We start from the raw sequence: 20,104 nt of genomic DNA on the forward strand, positions 1-20,104 counted from the left end.
TGTTAAAGTTTACGCCGGATTCGTCTACTGCGATAATAAACAAGCTCGATTCACTCCCGTATTCTGTGAGCAAAAAAGCGAAAAAAAAAACAATTTTTTATTGAAGTACAAGATGCTTCGGATGCAGACGAAATACAGTCAGCTTTATTGAAAATTTCTTTTTCGTTTCAAAAACATGAAAATATTTAAAACGTGAAGCTTACCTCGTCGTTACCAAGAATCTACACGTTTGAGATCACTCACATAACCATTTTATTAGATGTGCGGGGACATGCCACTTTTGATGATTTTCAATATACAAAAATTCACCACAAAGACAATCTCGAAAGGTTTTTTTTTGTATGAAAATCTGCAATATTATCATCAAGTGTTATGTGTCTGCGTATCTGTAGCTACATGATCTCACCAGTTTACAACCTTCGACGTAACGACCGGAACTATTTTTTAGTTCGGTTCCCGGGAGAAAATCATTATTTCCAAAAGCTTTTCACTTGAAGCTTTACGAAATGTGGTGAGCCAACACACTTCAATCATGAGATCTGCTCTAAATGAGTACTGAAAATTGAAGTGCGAGCTCCCAAATCTACACTTTCGACCAAAGTACTTAATGACTCAGTGTCTTCGCTTACGACATGGCATCAAACTTTATTTCAATAACCGCTGGCGCTACCTTTGCCATTCTTTTCCTCTGAGTTAAGTTGAAGCAAATGTCAATGGGCAAGAGATTTGTATTTTCAAAAACCTATCCTGCGGATGCAGAACGTGTATTATTTTGATCATTATTTTCATTGCATGTTTTAATGTGAAATTTTTGTGCTGTCTAAATTATTCGAACGCTTCGCTCGTCTTAATTATATCCTCAAGATGTCTACTGGCTATAATTTTAAACAGGTAATGTTTCCGAAGCATTTTCACTGTTCATCAAATCATAACCTAACACCCGCCCATTATGTTGGTGCGGTCGACTCTTATGACACATCAATGTGAGGAATATGTCCCTAAAGCGATGGAAATATCATCGCTCGGATGTGAAGTGGCAAATCTTATACTAAAATTTCTAACAAACAAATTTTTTCTCTCAGTTAACGCTTGTTAATTTCGGAGATCAAAATATCACCCGATCGAAAATATTCAATCAATCGCCGAATTCTTCAAGTGATCCAATTATTTTCGAAGGTAAATACGTGGAATGAACGAACGTTGGGATAATAGCCGGCTATTATAAAACTGTTTACTTTCACTAGCAATTCGTTCCTTGCTCGATCACAACTACTTAAATGAAAAAGTGACGAAGCCCAGAGATGCTGAAAGTGATTCATATGTGGAATTGACGTATGAATGGAAAGGACGTGAGGTATATCACTTTTGACCATTTATCTCTCTTTTTATGTTGTTTTTCTTGGTTTTATTTATCTCATCTCTTATCAGCGAAACAAAAATTGTATAAGTCAAATAGAGGAATGGACTAATTAACCTGAACAATTTTCTTGGCCTTCTCAATATTATGATTTTTCATGTGCGCGTAATGTTTTGTTTGATTTTCTTCCCTCAATTGTGTTCCCTTGACGACTAGTCGAATGACATTTCTTGTAAGAAAAGTGCAGCCAACGCACTTCAAGCAAAAGTGCTATGAATGACAGCTTCCAAATAGAGTACTATTTTGTATGAAATTTTATCCACACTCTTTTTACAGTGTAAAATTTTGTATGGAGCACTGTCAAGTCTCAGTACCCTATTTAGAGTACCACTTTTGCTTGAAGTGCGTTGGTGCAGCCCATGTGGAGAAAATACTACTTTTCTCATTGGAACTGTCACTTTGTTTATGTTTTCGTTTCGTGGAGAAAAACGACAAAACACAACATGTACGCATGAAAAACGTGGCGTTCACCTCTGGAAAGAGATAGGAAATTCCAACTTGAGTGAAATTACGGGCCCTTCGCTCTGGCCACAAACATCGCTCTTCTTGGAATTTCCTATTTTCTCCCCCCAGGTAAACAGCATTGCATGCTTGCGGATCAAAAAACGTTCTTTTTCATCGAATTTCATTTATTGTCGACGCTCGTGGCATTACAAAACTCGGATGGTGTGTTTATTGACCTCAGTATATGTTTTCAGTTTAAGCTCAAGCGGGTATTCGGCAAAGACGGTCGAATCATTTTGAATGGAAAAGTCGCAAAACAAATACCTGATGGCTTGTTAGGTCTACAAAAGGTAGAGCACGGTTCATAATTTGCATACCATCGAGCTAAAAAAAAATCCATCTCAACAGCCAGAGTACGATACACCATCAAACATAACCGATCAAATGATGTCGGAGCTCTTTCGTCAACGATTGCATATCGAAAACAATTTACATGACTTGGTTCAAAATCTTTGGATGTCCGCTGACAAGAATATGACGTTTACGTTGGGAAGTAGAAGTGACATTCAAAATGCGATAGTACACGACTTGGATTTGCACGGAAAAATTGAGAAACTTGAATGGAAGTGGATTTTGTCGAGACAGAATCGAGCAGCTCCTGATGCATACTACCAAGAGGTAAATATTTTTTTAAGCACAAGACGACCATTTACCATTTAAAGTTACGAAGGTATAAACAGCGAATTTTGGTTGATTATGGCTAAGGAAATTCACCACACCCAAATCTTACTTTGCTGGCTGCATCTACTCTGTTAGTGAAATGTAAAATATAATCTGAGTTTCCTGATTTTTACTTACAAAAACCTATGGATCGATGAAACGAAGTTGGCTTTGAAAAGGGACGGTCGTGAAAATTTTCGCTCTCCAGTTTTTGTATAAAAGTCAATTAATTTTGAGAGAAATACCAAGGATTAAATAATGAATACGAACGGAAATCCTACTAGAAGATGAATGAATGAATTTGTGATGCTTTTTTTCTGACGATTGATAAAAGAAGAAAATTTGGTTCAACAACCTTTTGATCGAACCATCAAGTTTGAACTCCTGCACGAATCAATGAATTTTGGGAACAGTGTAGCGAATGCCGATGTTATAAATGAGCTGGAATGAATTTCTGTTGAGTTTGGGACATGCAATGAAGCACGGTGATCTCACTCAATGGACATGCTCAGATACGACAGAAACTAACGCTTGTAAGACGCAAATTGTAAGGTAATCTGGATATGTGACGTAACGCCTTGAGGGTAATTTCATTAGTAGGTAGGTCAGATTGCCCTGAGTGAATGAATTTTGGCGTACAGATTGAAGTGTGTTGTGCGAACGTTATGAAACCTTCTGTTTTGTTTGATAGACCCGTTGGTTCTTGTTTGAGCGCTAGCTCGTGTAAGCGGTTCATCTCCCCGCTATACTACAACTTAGGCTGAGGGTCCATAATGTGGGCCCTTTGTGGGTTTATTTTTGACTAATGTGCGCAAGGAAATTATATACTTATTCACCTTCTATCAGTATATAAGTTCATTGAATGTGCGCATGTGCGACTTGTCAGCTAAACCTAAGAAACAAAGTTGCTATTCAAGCTTCTCATGTTTTTTTCTTCTTTCTGTAATATGTTCAACTTGATGAGGTCAAACACTCATCATGAGTATGAATGTCAAGAACAAGCAATTTGAGCCATCTGTCACGACTAGAAATGTATGGAAGTTGGAAGACTGAATTTGGTTGATTGAAATTGAATGACATTTGATTGGAAGTCAATTGCAGAGTGTTCAACTAAAATTGGAATCACATTAGACACTAACTTTAATGAATATATGCAACTGACTCAGGTAAATCAGGTCCTCTGATTACAGGTAATTTCAATGAAGACTATATTCAACTATATTGAGACGAATTTAGTAGCTAGTCCGGCCACAAGTCGAGCGACGGTGGTTGTTGTTAGTTTTAAGTTGTACATGTCAAGTTGCGGACCAGCGCTGTTATTTTTGGACTCACGTCCATTATATAACTTGGAGGATCAAAAGGTGGTTCTGTCGGTAACACTTTGTGCTACCAAAGTTCCAACGTTCATGTCCTTCTGGTCGTGTGCAAAGGCACCAGGCTTGATTGTGTCAGGTCAGGTCAGGTCAGGTCAAAAACCTATGGATCGATGAAAGGATTACGAGGAAAATGGGACAATGTGATGTAGGAAGAGTGTGAGGGTCGAGGTCGAGTGTATAAAAATATAAAACAGCTGTGAAACCCATCTAACAGATTCAATCTAGCGTTTAGCTGACTAAATAATGTCTGCAAGACAATACTTCAATATTTACCATCAACTATGATTCTAACATTTCCAGGTCAAGAACATCATTCCAGCAACTCCAATGGATGAATTCCATTTCCGCGATTCACTCGTCAATATTTTCTTGGCTTCATTGCAGTTCAATATCGCGGCCAATCAACGCGATTTGTATGACCATGTATTCGAAGAAATTGATTGTGAATGTGAGGCTTATGTCAACGAAACTCTTGTTCCACACGGTTGGGAACGGATTTTGAGAGCGATTGCAATGTCCAAAAAATTAGAGCAACATGATGCAGAGCAGCTGGATTTTTACCAGGCTAACATCAACATTGTTTCAAAATACAAAGAAGATTTCCCGACGGCTGACGCATGGGAAGCAGAAAAGGGGAACATGATCATAATTGAGGAGACACAGTTTCATGACGAGCTAACGCATCAAGAACGTATTCTAACAGCTGCTGCTGAGGAAGTTCGTCAAAAATTAGGTGACACTAAAATGACAATCAGAAACCTGTCCCAAGATATGAGATTATATGATCCAACCACCATAAAGACGACACTGTAACAACATATTTTTATGGTAGACCAATCAAACGTGTAATTTATAGCAATTCGTTTTTGCAGATTTCTGGAACTTAAGTCGTACATTTTCGAAAATGTCTTGGTGTCGTTGAACGATTTCTCCGAAGTTCTATGTGAAGTTTTGAACAATCCGATGCTTGAAATCGCAAATATTTCGGTATGTAAGGTGAAAAATTGGCATTAACAGGCATTAACAGCTATCGAATCGTACACACTCAATCCTATTCCACAACCGCTCGCATTGCTAGTACTAAGCAGTTTCACTCCTTAGTTCCATCCACTGTGGATGATCCACAGTAACTTTTTATATTCCTTAGACTTGGACTTACCGAAATGTAAGATACGGAAAGTCACGAAGCTTAAACCAATCTGCGTGTGGTGTATTGAGAAAATTTTGTAAATGAATGAAGCATACGCTTTTGTTAGACACCCGACCCATTAATTGACACACGAGTTTTGTGGATGGTCCCGCAGGGCCTATTTTAGGGAATTTAATTTCCAAAAATTTCACAAATTTCACAAAAATTCTTAAAATTTCTAAATTTTGTTTTCTGTTAGATCTCATTCCAAAGAAATCAGTTAAGCTCAAAGACATGAAAAACAACATTTACGATGCAATCTGGTTGTGTTTTTAGATAAAATGACGAAAAGTGATGGAAACATTTATGAATTTTTGGAAATTTAATTTCCTTAAAATAGGCCCTGGCTCCAGGTCCATAAACACAGTGCGTTTGAATGGAGTTTTAATAAAATTTGACTACACTTTTCGGCCGCACCATTCTGGAGTCAGGACTGAGTAGGCTACGGAGTCAGCGCTCGTGGACTGATTTTAGTTGTAATCGGTAGAGGTTGTAATTATAATGGTACAATAAATTGCTCAAATGGGTGTTAAGGAAGCTGGTGGTGGAGAGTCCGAGCTTATTATTAATATCCAACAAGACGACAAGTATTACCCTAAAAACAATGAGCGCAGAAATCTTATATTGCTATACACACGCACACCTCAGTCTCAAAACTCTGTAATCCAATTTTTCAACAGAAAGGGATCGCGGGTTCGGTTCATTCCATTGCGAATAATGCTGAAGCTCGATTAAAGCCAAAATTCATCTTCGACCATGTTTCCAGTCTCAACAGTAGACGCAGTGAGCATTTATTTAATCATTTGGAGGTAAGTGCACTGTTATACCAAAGTGGAACTGTTTGGCGGTCGCTTTAAGGTAGTCAAATTTCAGCCCTATTTAGCGCCGTTGTCGAATGTTCAATTTTCTAACACAGCGAACCAGGCTATTGAATTTATGGAGTCAATTGAGCGAGAACCGAACGATGAGAGTTGTAAAACAACGTTCACTTTTGCTGCATACGAAAATATCTCACCTGGAGAAGCACAAGCCAGGGTAATTTTAAGTGCACATATTGTAAGCTACTGGACAAGCAAAATATTTAATTTCTGTTCAGATTGCACCAGGACGACCACGACTGTTGACGAATATTCAAAGAGAATTCGGATACAACGATACGCTGACGAATTTACTGTCAAATTGTCGAATTACCTGCGACAAGAAATTAACTAAGAAAAATTCGAATCTGTTAAATTTGGCCACGAAAAGAATGGCTCGAGCTGACAACGAAACAGCATTCGTAACCGAATCAAAATATCTGTTTCGACTGCTACGTCAAATCAAAAACAGTTACGAAAATATTGGCTCCTATTTACTCGATGCAAAGCGCTTTGACGATAAATTCATTCGCGATGCACATGATTTGCAGAGAGTGTTAAACACGTACTATAATGCTGAATCGTTGTTGTGCTCGGAACTGTATGTTTCAATTGCTAGTTTCGATGAGAGATTGAGTTTTTCGCTTTCAGGATGAACCGTCTGCGGCTAAACTTCGAAGAGCATAATATTGCTAATCAAGAACAGGCTATCAAAGGCCTGACACATAGAAGCGCAAGTCGAATGACAATCCATGGTCAATTGCTTTCATTGCAGGTTAGCCGATGGCTTCCGGCGGTTTGGATGTATTTTGAAATTAATATTTTTATTTTACATTTGATTAGCATACAGATGGCTGCGACGATTCCAAATTCGTTGAAACACTGTCCCAACGGCATTTAGACACATTGGAAATTGAGTTATGCGAGATGAATCTGTCCGCAACGTTCGCCATTCCGTAAATTTAATTTCAATTTTACCTCTGTTACCTCCGCTTTGTAACCTATCCCTACTTGTCACATAAGCCGAAACGAAAAACATTTTGTTCTACGACTTGGGCATTCGAGCGAGTGTGCATATAACATATATCTCAACCATCACACTTCGTAGAAAGTGCAAATTGGTGCCAAAATGAATGCAATTTCGTTCACGTGTCGAAACAGCTGTTAGAGCCCAAAAATCGTAGAACAAAAGTTTGTCGCATCGGATAGTGTAGCAATATGGCATACGTTTCAAATCGTGTCCTTATGCGGGACTGCACAGCACTACTACTAGCATGAAAACTAAATTGACAAATTTTTTGTCGAAGTGTCTAGGGGGTGCGACTGATAAAAGCTGCAGCTTGGGATTGTTTGTGTCGCATGCTTTACCTCATACAACGAAAACAAGTCATCTAGCCCGTATAAAAGAAACACAGCGCCTACAGCCTCCGAATATATTCTATGTTCATGCTAGAAGCATTGCCGTGGGTCTCTACGTCTTTATTAGATTTATTGTGCCATTTGTAACGTATCATTTGTAACACTTATAGTCCCTCATAATGCCCCAATTCGAAACCTATTTTCTGATGTTTGTAGGCATCCAGATGAAGTACTGTACGACTTCATTCGTTTATTACGTAACCGACAGCTTGATATCAAACGTGATTTAGTTGATGTTCATGAGATGTGGCACGAATCATGCATACAGTTGCGCGTCGAACCCAATGAGGCTCTGTCGAAACGACTTTCAACGATATCCAGTATAGACTTTCTACTCTGTAGTCGTTATTTCAGTCGGTTCGCTCTGCGTCAGAGAATACCCGGCCGGTATCGTAAAAACAACAACTTATCTTTTCAAAATGTATAATGTACTAGTCGCTACACTTCACCGTACCGGAAATTTCATTCCATTTCCATTTCAGATTTTTGATCAGATCGATCGTCACGTGTCGCAGCTGTACTATCCAAAGGGTTCATCAGCTGGATTGGAGAGATGTAAACAAATTCTTGCATCATCCGAAAAAAATCGAACAATTACGTCGAATATGAGTAACATGACTGGAACTCTTTTGTCGCGCTATGATTATGCTATCAGCGAAACATTAGCTGACCTTTGCGCTAGAGTCACGACCGCTGTTGCATCCGTAATGAATAATGCAGATTACGAAGTTCATTGTGAGCGAATAAATGTTCCATATGACAGTCTCAGTTGTACGGTAAGCGTCTAAATCATTAGCAGACGTCCCACATGTCCGATTTGTCCGACTTTTTCAACATTTGTCCGACTTTTTCAACATTTGTCCGACTTTTTCAACATTTGTCCGACTTTGTACGACTTGTCCGACTTTGTACGACTTGTCCGACTTTTTCATAAAAAATTGTCCAACTTTGTCCGACTTCTCTTCAAAAATAAAAATTTATGAGACTTTTTCTTCAAGATAAAATTTGTTAGTAACATTAAATGCTTCTGATGCAAACTCGAAAAAATTCGCTCGCTCCGCTCGCATTTAGTTGTTTACAAATTTTCACATTGTACATGTAACTATAAAATTAAGGCAGTAAATATATTACTGTATTGACTTGTTATGTTGACTACATAGAGGTACCCACATATTTACAATTTTGTATACGTTAACTTACAATCAACAGACAATCGAATCATGTCCGGAGCGTTAGCGGAGGACTTGACGCAGTCTAACTTCCAAAAAAAAGAACGAAGAAAATTTTTTGAGACGCGGCAACTATATATAGGCGAGAATTTAAGTTTCTTTCCTTTGGCCTGTATCACCACAAATTCTATTCTATCTTATTCGCGCTTCAAGTACGAGCAAAACGAGCTATCACTCGACTATGTAGCTTTAAAATTGCCGGAGATACATCGTTTTGAAATTGGCACTTTTCATAGAAAATACACCAAATTGACTTTTCCCAAACAATCAAAATCTTTCAACTTACTCTGTATGTTTCTATCTATCTATCTATCTATCTATCTATCTATCTATCTATCTATCTATCTATCTATCTATCTATCTATCTATCTATCGACGGACGATCTCGGAAACTAGTCAGCCAATCTCCATGAAATTTTGCAGGAACCTCAGGGTGGGCATAAAAATGAAATTGTGATACGCCATTACCCCAGGAAAGACCAGAATTTTGTTTTATTTGCCTCGAAGTGGTTTCTGAGTGTGGTTTTCGAGGGTCGGGAACGCGTCGGGTCGGCTGTAGCTTTGCTGTATTGAAACCTACAGAGGCGTGCGACCCATCAAATGAAAGGTATTCGTAACACGATTCGAACAAAAAATTAATTTAAAAAATCGGGTCAGATTCGTTTGAGCTAGAGTGATTAGAGTGACCAAATTTTGAGCTACTCGAGCGTAGGATGAAAGGACTAATATTTTTTTGGGTTATGAGAGATAGAGAATTACTTTCTTCGGCAAAGTCTCAGAGTTTTACGAGTAGAACAGAGGGGCATATGTGAAAAATGTCGAAAGTTGGAAATGGGTGGGTCAATTATGTTTTTAGAGGTATTTCTTGAATGGTGGCAGATAGAGAGTTACTTTCTTCGGCAAAGTCTCAGAGTTTTACGAGTAGAAAAGAAGGGCATTTGCGAAAAATGTCGAAAGTTGGAAATGGGTGAGTCAATTGGTGTTTTGGAGATATTTCTTGAATGGTGACAGATAGAGAATTACTTTCTTCGTCAAATTTTCGAATTTCGTCAAATTATCGATTTTCGTCAAATTTTCGAATTTCGTCAAATTATCGATTTTCGTCAAATTTTCGATTTTTGTAAAATTTTCGATTTTCGTCAAATTTTCGATTTTCGTTAAATTTTGTCAAATTTTCGAATTTCGTGAAATTTTCGATTTTCGTGAAATTTTCGATTTTCATTAAATTTCGTCAAATTTTCGATTTTCGTTAAATTTTCGAATTTCGTCAAATTTTCAAATTTCGTCAAATTTTCGAATTTCTGTTATAAACTGTTATAAAAAGCAGTGTTCTAAAACGACTGATATCCCAACAAAAATCTCTTCGAGAAAAGTGTGACGCAGTCTTTAAAGTACAATTTCTAAAATGAATGATATCGCTAGAGTTGACGCTTTCAGCTTCCTTACGCAAAAATTAAATTTTACACCCAATTTTAGTTCAAACAAGCTGGCTTAGTTTTTCTCATCATCTGCCAAATAATTTTTACCAAAAAAAAATTTGACTGGAAACAACCAAAATTTTACCAAAAAAATCTGCGTCGCATGTGGCAGATAAATTTTCTTGCTGATCTGTTCATGAACATTTGCCACTTTGCGACGCAGATTTTTTTGGTAAAATTTTGGTTGTTTCCAGTCAAATTTTTTTTTGGTAAAAATTATTTGGCAGATGATGAGAAAAACTAAGCTTGTTTGAACTAAAATTGGGTGTAAAATTTAATTTTTGCGTAACGAAGCTGAAAGCGTCAACTCTAGCGATATCATTCATTTTAGAAATTGTACTTCAAAGACTGCGTCACACTTTTCTCGAAGAGATTTTTGTTGGGATTTATAAGTTATTTACAATCGCTAAAGCGAACTGGTGTGCATACGTTATTTTGCACCAGCTGGTCCCATTTGAAATTGTATGTGACCAGCTGGTGCAAAATAACGTATGCACACCAGTTCGGTTTAGCGATTGTATATTCCTTCTGACTTATAACATCTAAGTTATAAGTTGTAGGTCGACAGGGAGGTTGTTGAACCATGATTGAGTAATAAGACTTCAGGAAGTGACATGCATCTGTTTAAATGTCCATAAAGTTCAGACAGAAATCCAAAATAGTCTTTAAAAAGCCTGCGATGTAGACCCGAAGCAGGATCTATTGGAGAGTTTTTACAGCGAAGCAAACTCGCTAGAGGTATTTTTTATCTTTTAGATGAACTTCATTCCTGACGCCTCTAAATTCAGTTTATAAGTACGATTTATCCAAAGTATATAAACATACTGAAGGTAATGCAAATTCACCAAAACTCATGGAACCCTACTTTCGGGTGAATATAATTTTTATAATGTTGGCCCTAGGCTGCATCTTTATACTCAACACAAAAACTCCAAACATCACGCAAGCAACATAACGCGTCTTATATTCACCCGAAACTTAGGTTCCGTAAAATTTGTGATCCGCTGAGCATTTGCATTACCTTCAGTATGTTTATATACTTTGCGATGTATCGACGAGAAATTGTCCGATTTTGTACTTTATTGAAAAAATACAGGTCCTTAGAAAATGTCCGATTTAGTCCGACTTTTTAGCGAAAATATGTCCGATTTTGTCCGACTTTTTCAAGAAAAATGTCCGACTTGTTTTAAGTTGGACACCCCGAAAATCAGTGGGACGTCTGATCATTAGATGGTTCACGGATAATGGTGACTCAGTCAAAGTGTAAAATTATTATCTTCTTTCCCTCTCTCAGGCAATTATACGCCGAATACACTTGTACGGTAGAAATGGTGACATTCGTATCCCAGATATAGACGACGTCATTTCAATATTCATTTATGTCTATTTTGTCCGACAATTTACCGAATCTCCAATCATACTCGACGAAATAATGGAGGTAAAATGTTTGGGTCTTTTGTGGAAAATTGAATCTAATCTAATTGTGTGTTCACTTAGGCCTGCGATGAAAAGACACTGAAAGCTGTTTTAACATTCATAGCGGATAATGTGACCGATCGCTTTGCTTTGGTTCGTAATCCGAACCCGAACATAGACGAGAACCGAGCCGATTCAGACCCGAGCGTACACAGCACAGAAGCTATGGACGTAGATGAGGCTGTTGTCGATCCAGGCGTCGATCGAGGACAAGGAGTTGAAAGGGGCGAAGGTATGGATGTAGATGATGTTCAAAATGAGAGACCAGATCAAAACCGACAAGAGGAACGAGATGGTCCAAATGCGGCCGATTAATCCAATCATAAAGCTCTTCGTATACTGTGTATACCAGGCGAAATCGTGTTTGGAGAAATGAATACGATACAATGGAATGAAGAAGGAAAAGGAAATTCTGATCATTGAGAATTTACACGTTCAGGATGTATAATTTTAATGATAATTTTACTGTGACAGTACAAAATGACATTTCCGTTTTAGTTATTTAAGTTGTAAATGAATTTTAAAATAAAATTTGGTTTCCTTATCAAAATAAAAAATAATTTGTGACTGAACCGAAAGTATGTTTTTATACAATTCTATCGCTCACATGGAAACGTATACCTGATTGTTTGATGACTTCACAAATACCCGGCGCAAAGGAGTCTCTCGAAAAGGAACAGAGGAAGTATCTTGCGAGCTTCATTATAAACGTAGCTAAATCGATACATATTTCATTAGCTCGTCGGTTAAGAGGCACCGGTACTTAGCTAAAATTGTAGCATACATTTGTGTGCCTCATATTTCATTTTTGATGATATCTTTCCATCAGAATCCTTTTTCAACAATGTACGACTGCAATTCCGACCACAAATGTGTTAGCTTTCAACAGAAAATACATTTGGCTGTAGTCGTTTGATGAGCTCACAGAAAAGTGAGCACATTTGTTTTGTGGTCGGAATTGCGGTCGTACATTTTTCGAAAAGGATTCTGATGAAAAGATATCATCAATGAAATACTGGGCACACATATGTAGGCTAAAATTTTTGCCAAGTGGCGATGCCTCTTAAGATTTAGTTCTTTTCACGCTGAGTCCAGCCTAGCACAACTGTTATACAGTTATCTTACATATCAATCTATCCATCGATCACTAACAACCGATCCACTGAACAGATTATTGTGGTTGTCTGAACTGATAAAACAACTATTGCTTTACTAATATTTGCATAGATATTTACTAGACGACTTCTTAGACCATGACCTTCTCGCTACACATTCAAGAAGTAGCCTATATACCATAGCCTATTTCAAGAATTTAATTCTTTAAACTTTCATACAATTCTGACAGGAAACGTCAGTGAAATTCAGACATGGATTTTCTTCAGCTGATCCATTCATCCAAACAAAATTCATACGTATCTATACGGTTTTACTACTACCACACACGTGCACCCATACCCTTCTAAATTTCACTGACATCAACTGTAGAAATATTCCGAATTTTACATTGTTAAAAAGATGAAAATATAGTGTCAATTTTGTTAATCCGAGGCGTAGACGAGTTCAATAAATAAACACACGAAAACGTGACTTTTCACTTTAATACCGAGTTATGGATTAGTTGTGGTACGACTAACATTATGCATTTGCTCGGAGAGGGAGTTTGGGTTTATCTTTGCATCGACACATAAAACATGATATGCAATGCACCTATGTCCAAACGTTTATTTTGAAGAGTTGGATAATGATCCGCGCCTTCGACTTAGGATCACAATCAACAACTCGTCAAAAAAAAACATTTGGACACAGGTGCATAATATTTATTATCACATACGCGCGGTGTTCGGATGTTAAAATTACTTAACTGGAAGAATAATTCAAAAATTACACCTCAGGTCTATGTTGTTGTCTCGTTTTCGCTTATGTGATAAAATAGAGTACACACTTGTCACTATCAGTCTCGGCAAGCCTCGACTTCTTCGTGACAAGAGTGTAATATATATTACACGCTATATACGTCGAAAACCATACGTTTCATGTTGGAAACACTACTTTCGATACTCAAGTAATAGTACATTACTATACCAGTAAAGTAATTTGATATCTCGTATCCAGATGAGTAAAAGTATCCGAGGGCTTCAGCCCGAGGTACTTTTACTCATCGTGATACGAGATATCCAATTACTTCACGTGTAAAGTATGGCGTTTTACTTTACGAGCGAAGAAAAGGGTCTTCACTAGTGAGGGAAAGGCCACATTACCTCACTAGTAAAGTGAAACAATTTTACATGACTTTGAAAAAGTGCTTACCGGACACTAGCATGTAATAGTAGATCATGCACCTCTGTCGAAAATGTTTGTTTTGACAATTTGGAAGTTATGTACCGAGCCGAAGGCGTACATAATCCTCGTGAGTAAGGAGATTTTCCCGCAGGTACGTAACATACTATTAAGAGCATTCGACCCTCTGCAAATTTGTAGACTACATTTAGGCGGAAAAATATTAGTTTTTTTGATGATTTCTCTGAACCAAAATCTTTTTTTGAAAAAGTCAAAACAGCACGCAAAAAATCTGTTACTTTTAAAGGAAAAATTGGTTAACCCAATCGACCCAATGCCTATCATAAATCGGTAGAGCATGTTCTGAATTGTTGGTTCTAAGTTAAGTCTGTTGTGCTTATTTCATGACGATCTATTTGAAGACAACAATGTTTTCACATGTGCGGCCCAATTCTACCATTTGTTTGAAGAGACATAATTTTCGTGAAGGTTTTTTTTGCGAATACAATATGATTGCGTCAACAACACACAGTAGGTACTTACTTGCGTCGCGACACTTTATACCCTTTTATAGGGTTCTTTATGCGCCTTATCATTGGATCATTTTCTAAGTGAAAATCATTTGTCTGTATACGTGAGAGTGTATTTGTGAGCTATGATATGAATCGGTCGGTAGGGAAAGCAAACGGTCGAGAAGGAAAGTAACGGTTGGGAAGGAATGCACCAACACACTCTCACTATTACAGAAAAATATCTTTCAAAATACCCCAATACACACTCGATGTGTGTTTTCGCTTGGGCTTCGCCCGCGCGTGCACACACATCTTGTGTGTATTGGGGTATGTTGAAATATACTATTTTTGCTTACTCATTTCAAAACCAATTTTCTAAATGAATTACTATTTGAGGGAATCTAGGTGCAGCTCATATAAAACAGAAATATTAAGATAAAATTGTCGTTCATGCAAGACTGAAAGACACATTATTGACACAATGCGTTTTACAACAAATGGCATCGGTTTCTTTTTCGTGATAAAAATAGGACGACAAACACACGTTTCAATAGCTTGCATGTAGGTTATAAGTTAGTGTATGCTTTGTGCCATCAATTGTATGGTCTACAACGTGCTACAAATTTTGATGAACAACTCGTAAAACGAAGGACGGACGTAATGACACATTTACATGCTTATGCACGGTAAAGTGCACTTTACATCACTGCTTTTGACAGGTAAAATGCACTTACCATCCACAAACATGTAAAATGTGTTACGTCACTGTTTGTAAATATTTGTTTAGGCAAGTGTGAGGTTTGCGGAATGAGCCGAAGGCGAGTGGAGTAATCACACAGTGACGTAACATACTATTACAAATCGGGACCATGAAAAAGCCTTTACGTAACTGGAAATAAAAAATGAAAAGTCACACCTTAGTGTGTTTAGTTGACCTCTGCGTCTCCTCAGATCAGCAAAATTCGCACAAAACTTTTGAGCTTTATAGGGTAAGGTTTATGTAAATGGCTGCTATCAGTGGCAATAGATGTAACAAAAAGTATGGAAACTTTTGGTGATAGACAGTCATTTATTTATGAAATCAATTTTGTTTTCTTTTCCTCTCCTTCTATTTGAACTCTGAACAACAATATTAAATGACTAATTAACCCACCCTGTGCGCACAATTTATAACCGGAATAATGAGAGAGTATAAAGGTGGAGAATTTGCGAAATTATTTATCATTCAGAAAGGATCAGCGTAAAAGTGGACAAGTCTTAACTGCAATGAATTTTGAAACCTTAGCAACTATTGCAGCCATTCTCCTCTGCCCAGTGGTAAGATTTAATTAATTTTTAGTCCTTTGCATTATGAACAATCAAAATTTCAGGAACTCAATGCAACACAGAATGGTGGCAAGCGCGACTTTGATAAACTTGAGCGTGGTAGACACTGGAATGGTAGAAACGAAGGCAAACACAGATCTACCTCACCGGGATCATCATCCAGTCATTTTGACAGAGGTGGTCGAGAAGAATCAACAGAAACATTTTTTCCAAATGAAGGCTCTGCGGGACAAACTACTACGACTAAAACAATCACCACATCATCAACATCATCGGCCACTCTAATCGGAGGTGAAATAATTGGTACATCGAAAGAGAAGGTAGTACTCGGTGGTCATGATTACATCTGTGATTGCAGTGGTTGTGTCCAACATACATATGAATTAACAGATGACGACCTAAGTTTTGTTAATATTACGGTGATCGCCACTGTCCATACGGATGTTCAAGTTCAAAATTGTGGGATACTGTTGACGAAACTAAGAAACGACTATGAGCAACTCACTAATAAGGTGATAACAGTTGATTCGTTCATCTCAGCGTTAACGAAAGAAAAGAATTCCGTTGTGAGTGATCTGAAAAAGTGTCGCGGAAAAAATGCTCTCATCACCGACGACCTTCTGAAAGTTACAACCGAATTGAAAAATGTAAAAAAGAAACTACAGGACACCATTGACGATAGCGCCAAACTGAAAACACAGTGGGTGTCAGTCACTGCTGACTCAGAAAAATGGAAGACAAAATCCGACAGCCTTGAGATCGATTTGAAAAGAGCATTGGATAGTAATGGGCTGTTAACAATCACAGTGAACGAATACTCAACGACCATAGCCAATCTTCGTTCAACGATTAATGAGATCACAATCAAAAACAATATGTGCGGTAACGACTCGAACGAATGGAAACGGAAATGGGAAACGGAAAATTCGAAGGTAGTGACGAACGAGAAAAGGATAAAGGAATTGGAAGCTACCAATAACGACCTCACATCCAGAATAACGAAACTGACCATCGACTTGACGAGCTGCAGGAATGGAAATGCACAAAACGACAAGGAGATCAATAAACTCAAGGACACAGTTACGGATTTGACGAAGCAATTGTCGAAATGCACCGTTGATTTGGGAAGCTGTAACGATGTGTTGAATCGTGTGACGAATGAATTTAACGCTGACAAACTGCAAGATGTCGAAGCGGCAAAACTTCGAGCCAAAATTGAACTGGAACTGGGCGAATGTGTTAACAGGAAGAAGGAAGTGGAACAGAATTTGGAAACGGAGAGAAAAGCTGTGGACAAATGCAAGGCTGAAGTTGTAACCATGCGAAACGAGTGTTCCACACGATACAAGAAATTTGAGGACGACATTATCGTTTTGAAATCAAATAACCAAATTTCCATCGACAAGTGCCAGGCAACTCTTAAATCAGAAATAGACATCAATGTCAACAGTCGAACCGAGATTACCGTTTTAAAAAATCAAATCACCGATTTTGAGACAAAGTTGTCCGTTTCCATTAAAAATTCGGAAGACTGGCAGAAACGGAACCAATTCTGCGAAGATGACTCAATCAATCTCAAACAAAAGATCGAATCTCTCCAGACAAATGTGGCCGATGTCAACCAGCATCTTACCACATGCGTAACTAACGCAAATTCACTGCAAATCGACATAACATCGTGCCAATCGAAACGGGACGTGTGTACCGATGACTTGGAACGAACTAAAAAGAAACTGGTCGACAGTGAGCTCGTCATTGTTAACTTGAATATTAATGTCAGTTCGCTGGAGACTGCTAGGAAAACTTGCCAAACTGAGCTATCGACATTACGTTGCGATGTCGATCAGTATCTGAGGAATACCAAGTCTGCGCAAGAGAAGGTCAATGTTGCTGTACTTCAAGTTCTGAGCTTTTTGGACACGGACAAGAAATTCTTAGGAGACTTCATTGACTCGCACGATACAACCTGCAAAATTTAGATGTCCTGTCCGTATAAGCCACTGCCTCTGATATCCGAACCCAACCGCTTTTGTAATGTCTTATTTTGTGGATCCGATGAATAAAGCGGAATAGTTAATGTAACTGGACGTTTGTGTTGTAGGTGACTCACTCATGTGAAAAGAAAGTAATTTCACCAATAACCAGGGCTATGTTCTCCTTAAAACTTTCGTTTATTTATAATATTGGAATGATATAACAATGTGGGGGGATGCTACGCTCGTCACTTAACTAATTTCACCAACATACCCATCATCTACTGGTCGTTGGTTTTGATTCGATCACAATAAGCCGTCCACAATTGATCCCGGTATTCTTTAGCCGCGACGGCAGCATTTGCCGAATTCGTAATACCTCGTCCAACAACAGCTATGTCAGCGCCTTTCTCTTGGATTACTTTCTCCGGTGAATTGTACTGCTGCGACAGTTCGTCGTTGGTGTTACTGATTTGCACTCCAGGCGTCAATTGTATCAATCCCGGATTGGTGACCACACCGAGAGTTTGGCACACAATACCAGCAATGAAGTCGCTATTCCTGACGTCCGATGCAAGTTCCATGGTATCCTTGGCATACTTTTCACTGGTTAAATTACCCTTTGAGCTCATCTCGGCCAATAGAAAAACGCCTCTGTTGGAATAGTCACCAATGCCATTCTTTAGCCCGTCGATAACACCTTGACCGGGTAGTGAATGGCATGTTACCAAATCAGCCCATTGCGATATCTTGTACACACCTTTCGAGTATTGCATCGAAACGGTATGGCCGATGTCGGCGAATTTCCGATCTTCCAATATCAAGAAATTGTGTTTTGTCGCCAGTGCAGCGAGAGATTGCACGAAATTCTCGTTGAAGTCTTCAATGACATCGACATGAGTTTTGAGGACGCAGATGTATGGGCCGATCTGCTCAACTAGGTCCAAAATCAAACTGGCCTTCGTCAAATCAACAGCGACGCAAAGATTAGTTTCCTTTGTTGCCATCAATCGGAATAGATTTTTTGCCACCTGGCACTTGGCATGATCGGCTCTGGTTTGGAAATTCATTCTCGTCCGATTTAATTCATTTACCGCCTTCGTCATCGGTTCGACCATCGATCCGTCGGATTTAATCTGGCAGGTGGAAATGTATTTGGCGACTGCCTTGACTGTAGTCTCTTCAATTTTACCAGCTGCTTGCAAAATATTCAGCAACTGTGACAGAGTAAACAGCGAATGCATGCGGATGCCATTTTCTTCGATGTTCTTAGCACCGCCCTGTTCACGATCCACCATAACAATAGCGTCAGTAACGACAATGCCTGAAAGGGAGACCAACACGTATAGAATACGAATCAGAATTGATCGCTGTCTACAAACCTTCTCGTCTCAAATCTTTCACAGTTTCCAAAATGCTCGATCCCGATGTGACAACGTCCTCTATGATGAGACATGTGTCACCGGATTGATATTTGCCTTCAATCAACTTCTTCGTTCCATAATCTTTAGCTTCCTTTCGTCGAATTAACATTGGTTTTGAGTCACGTACCGAAACGATACTGGCTATTGGTAGTGCGGTGTATGGAACTCCGCAAATATGATCGCATGACGTCTTCTTGTCATTCAAAAATTCGACCAACAACTCCGAAACGGTGTCCTACATAACGTGGTTTGTAAAGTGAACGAACTGACTTGTAACATATCGCCGCAAAGATATACGTACCATAACATCGGGATGGCTGATAATTACACGCAGGTCAAAATAGACCGGTGAATTGATTCCCACTTTCATCTTAAAATCGCCGAATTTAAAGGCATTTATGTCGAACAGCTTGACTGCCAAGTTCGCATACTTTTCCGATGTGTTTGCAACCATTTCACTGATCAATGCTGTTACCAAGTGCAAAGAATACTTTATTGGAATGTTGAGCGAGTCGCTTTTTGTTTACAATGCAAATTGAGACACGCGGTGAACTGACGAGGCGACTTTGACACATCAGACAAGTGGTTTTGTAATAATTGTCACACTGTCATTCATGTCACACTGATGGGTCTATGTGGGCACCGTTTTGCCAGCTGGGTTAAAGAACCATTTTTGGAGGCAAACTTCAAAGAAATATGCTTTCGCAAAAGCTAAATGCGTCCAACAATGTAAACAACATGGAAAATATTGACATCCTCAATAGACTATAGACAGATCGTAATCTACTTTAGAGTGAAACTGGCATCAGAGCGAATTCATTTTTTCTCGAGTCAAAACAGCTTTTAAAGTTTAGAGTTAGAAGGGGCACTGAAACAGGTGGTTCTTGTGCATTGAGTCATGAATGAGGTTGTCCTTACGAACATATCTGTCTTAAGCTGTTTTCAGATGGAAATGAGTAAAAGTTTTGTTTTCTCACTTCCCACCAT

The 20,104-nt window shown here is 38.5% G+C and overlaps 3 protein-coding genes across 3 annotated transcripts; 2 read left to right on the forward strand and 1 right to left on the reverse strand.

Annotated features, from left to right (window-relative positions):
- The first annotated feature begins 712 nt into the window (after window positions 1-712).
- LOC119074567 lies at window positions 713-12,183 on the forward strand. Its single transcript, XM_037180791.1, has 16 exons — window positions 713-891; window positions 1,083-1,176; window positions 1,245-1,354; window positions 2,116-2,211; window positions 2,270-2,539; window positions 4,258-4,766; window positions 4,830-4,944; window positions 5,827-5,955; window positions 6,020-6,181; window positions 6,243-6,604; window positions 6,655-6,778; window positions 6,847-6,959; window positions 7,579-7,843; window positions 7,905-8,198; window positions 11,424-11,567; window positions 11,627-12,183. The coding sequence occupies exons 1-16, from the start codon at window positions 865-867 to the stop codon at window positions 11,918-11,920; spliced, it is 3,108 nt and encodes a 1,035-aa protein (XP_037036686.1). The 5' UTR covers window positions 713-864; the 3' UTR covers window positions 11,921-12,183.
- A 3,306-nt stretch (window positions 12,184-15,489) lies between these two features.
- Window positions 15,490-17,802, forward strand: LOC119074581 (myosin-3-like). The gene is made up of 2 exons (XM_037180814.1): window positions 15,490-15,711; window positions 15,765-17,802. The coding sequence occupies exons 1-2, from the start codon at window positions 15,661-15,663 to the stop codon at window positions 17,697-17,699; spliced, it is 1,986 nt and encodes a 661-aa protein (XP_037036709.1). The 5' UTR covers window positions 15,490-15,660; the 3' UTR covers window positions 17,700-17,802.
- A 68-nt stretch (window positions 17,803-17,870) lies between these two features.
- Window positions 17,871-19,697, reverse strand: LOC119074614 (uridine 5'-monophosphate synthase). Its single transcript, XM_037180873.1, has 3 exons — window positions 19,419-19,697; window positions 19,076-19,352; window positions 17,871-19,017 (listed from the first exon to the last, which is right to left on the reverse strand). The coding sequence occupies exons 1-3, from the start codon at window positions 19,569-19,571 to the stop codon at window positions 17,975-17,977; spliced, it is 1,473 nt and encodes a 490-aa protein (XP_037036768.1). The 5' UTR covers window positions 19,572-19,697; the 3' UTR covers window positions 17,871-17,974.
- Window positions 19,698-20,104: the final 407 nt, after the last annotated feature.

The sequence above is a fragment of the Bradysia coprophila genome, unplaced genomic scaffold, assembly GCF_014529535.1.
Source record: "Bradysia coprophila strain Holo2 unplaced genomic scaffold, BU_Bcop_v1 contig_151, whole genome shotgun sequence".
In the NCBI taxonomy this organism is placed as follows: domain Eukaryota; kingdom Metazoa; phylum Arthropoda; class Insecta; order Diptera; family Sciaridae; genus Bradysia; species Bradysia coprophila.

Coding starts and splice junctions, on each gene's coding strand:
- LOC119074614 (XM_037180873.1), bottom strand. CDS start 19,571: ATGGTTGCAAACACATCGGAAAAGTATGCGAACTTGGCAGTCAAGCTG. Junction 19,353..19,418: donor TCAGCCATCCCGATGTTATG/GTACGTATATCT, acceptor CACGTTATGTAG/GACACCGTTTCGGAGTTGTT. Junction 19,018..19,075: donor GAAAGATTTGAGACGAGAAG/GTTTGTAGACAG, acceptor TCTCCCTTTCAG/GCATTGTCGTTACTGACGCT.
- LOC119074567 (XM_037180791.1), top strand. CDS start 865: ATGTCTACTGGCTATAATTTTAAACAG. Junction 4,945..5,826: donor TTGAAATCGCAAATATTTCG/GTATGTAAGGTG, acceptor ATTTTTCAACAG/AAAGGGATCGCGGGTTCGGT. Junction 8,199..11,423: donor ATGACAGTCTCAGTTGTACG/GTAAGCGTCTAA, acceptor TCCCTCTCTCAG/GCAATTATACGCCGAATACA.
- LOC119074581 (XM_037180814.1), top strand. CDS start 15,661: ATGAATTTTGAAACCTTAGCAACTATTGCAGCCATTCTCCTCTGCCCA. Junction 15,712..15,764: donor CCATTCTCCTCTGCCCAGTG/GTAAGATTTAAT, acceptor TCAAAATTTCAG/GAACTCAATGCAACACAGAA.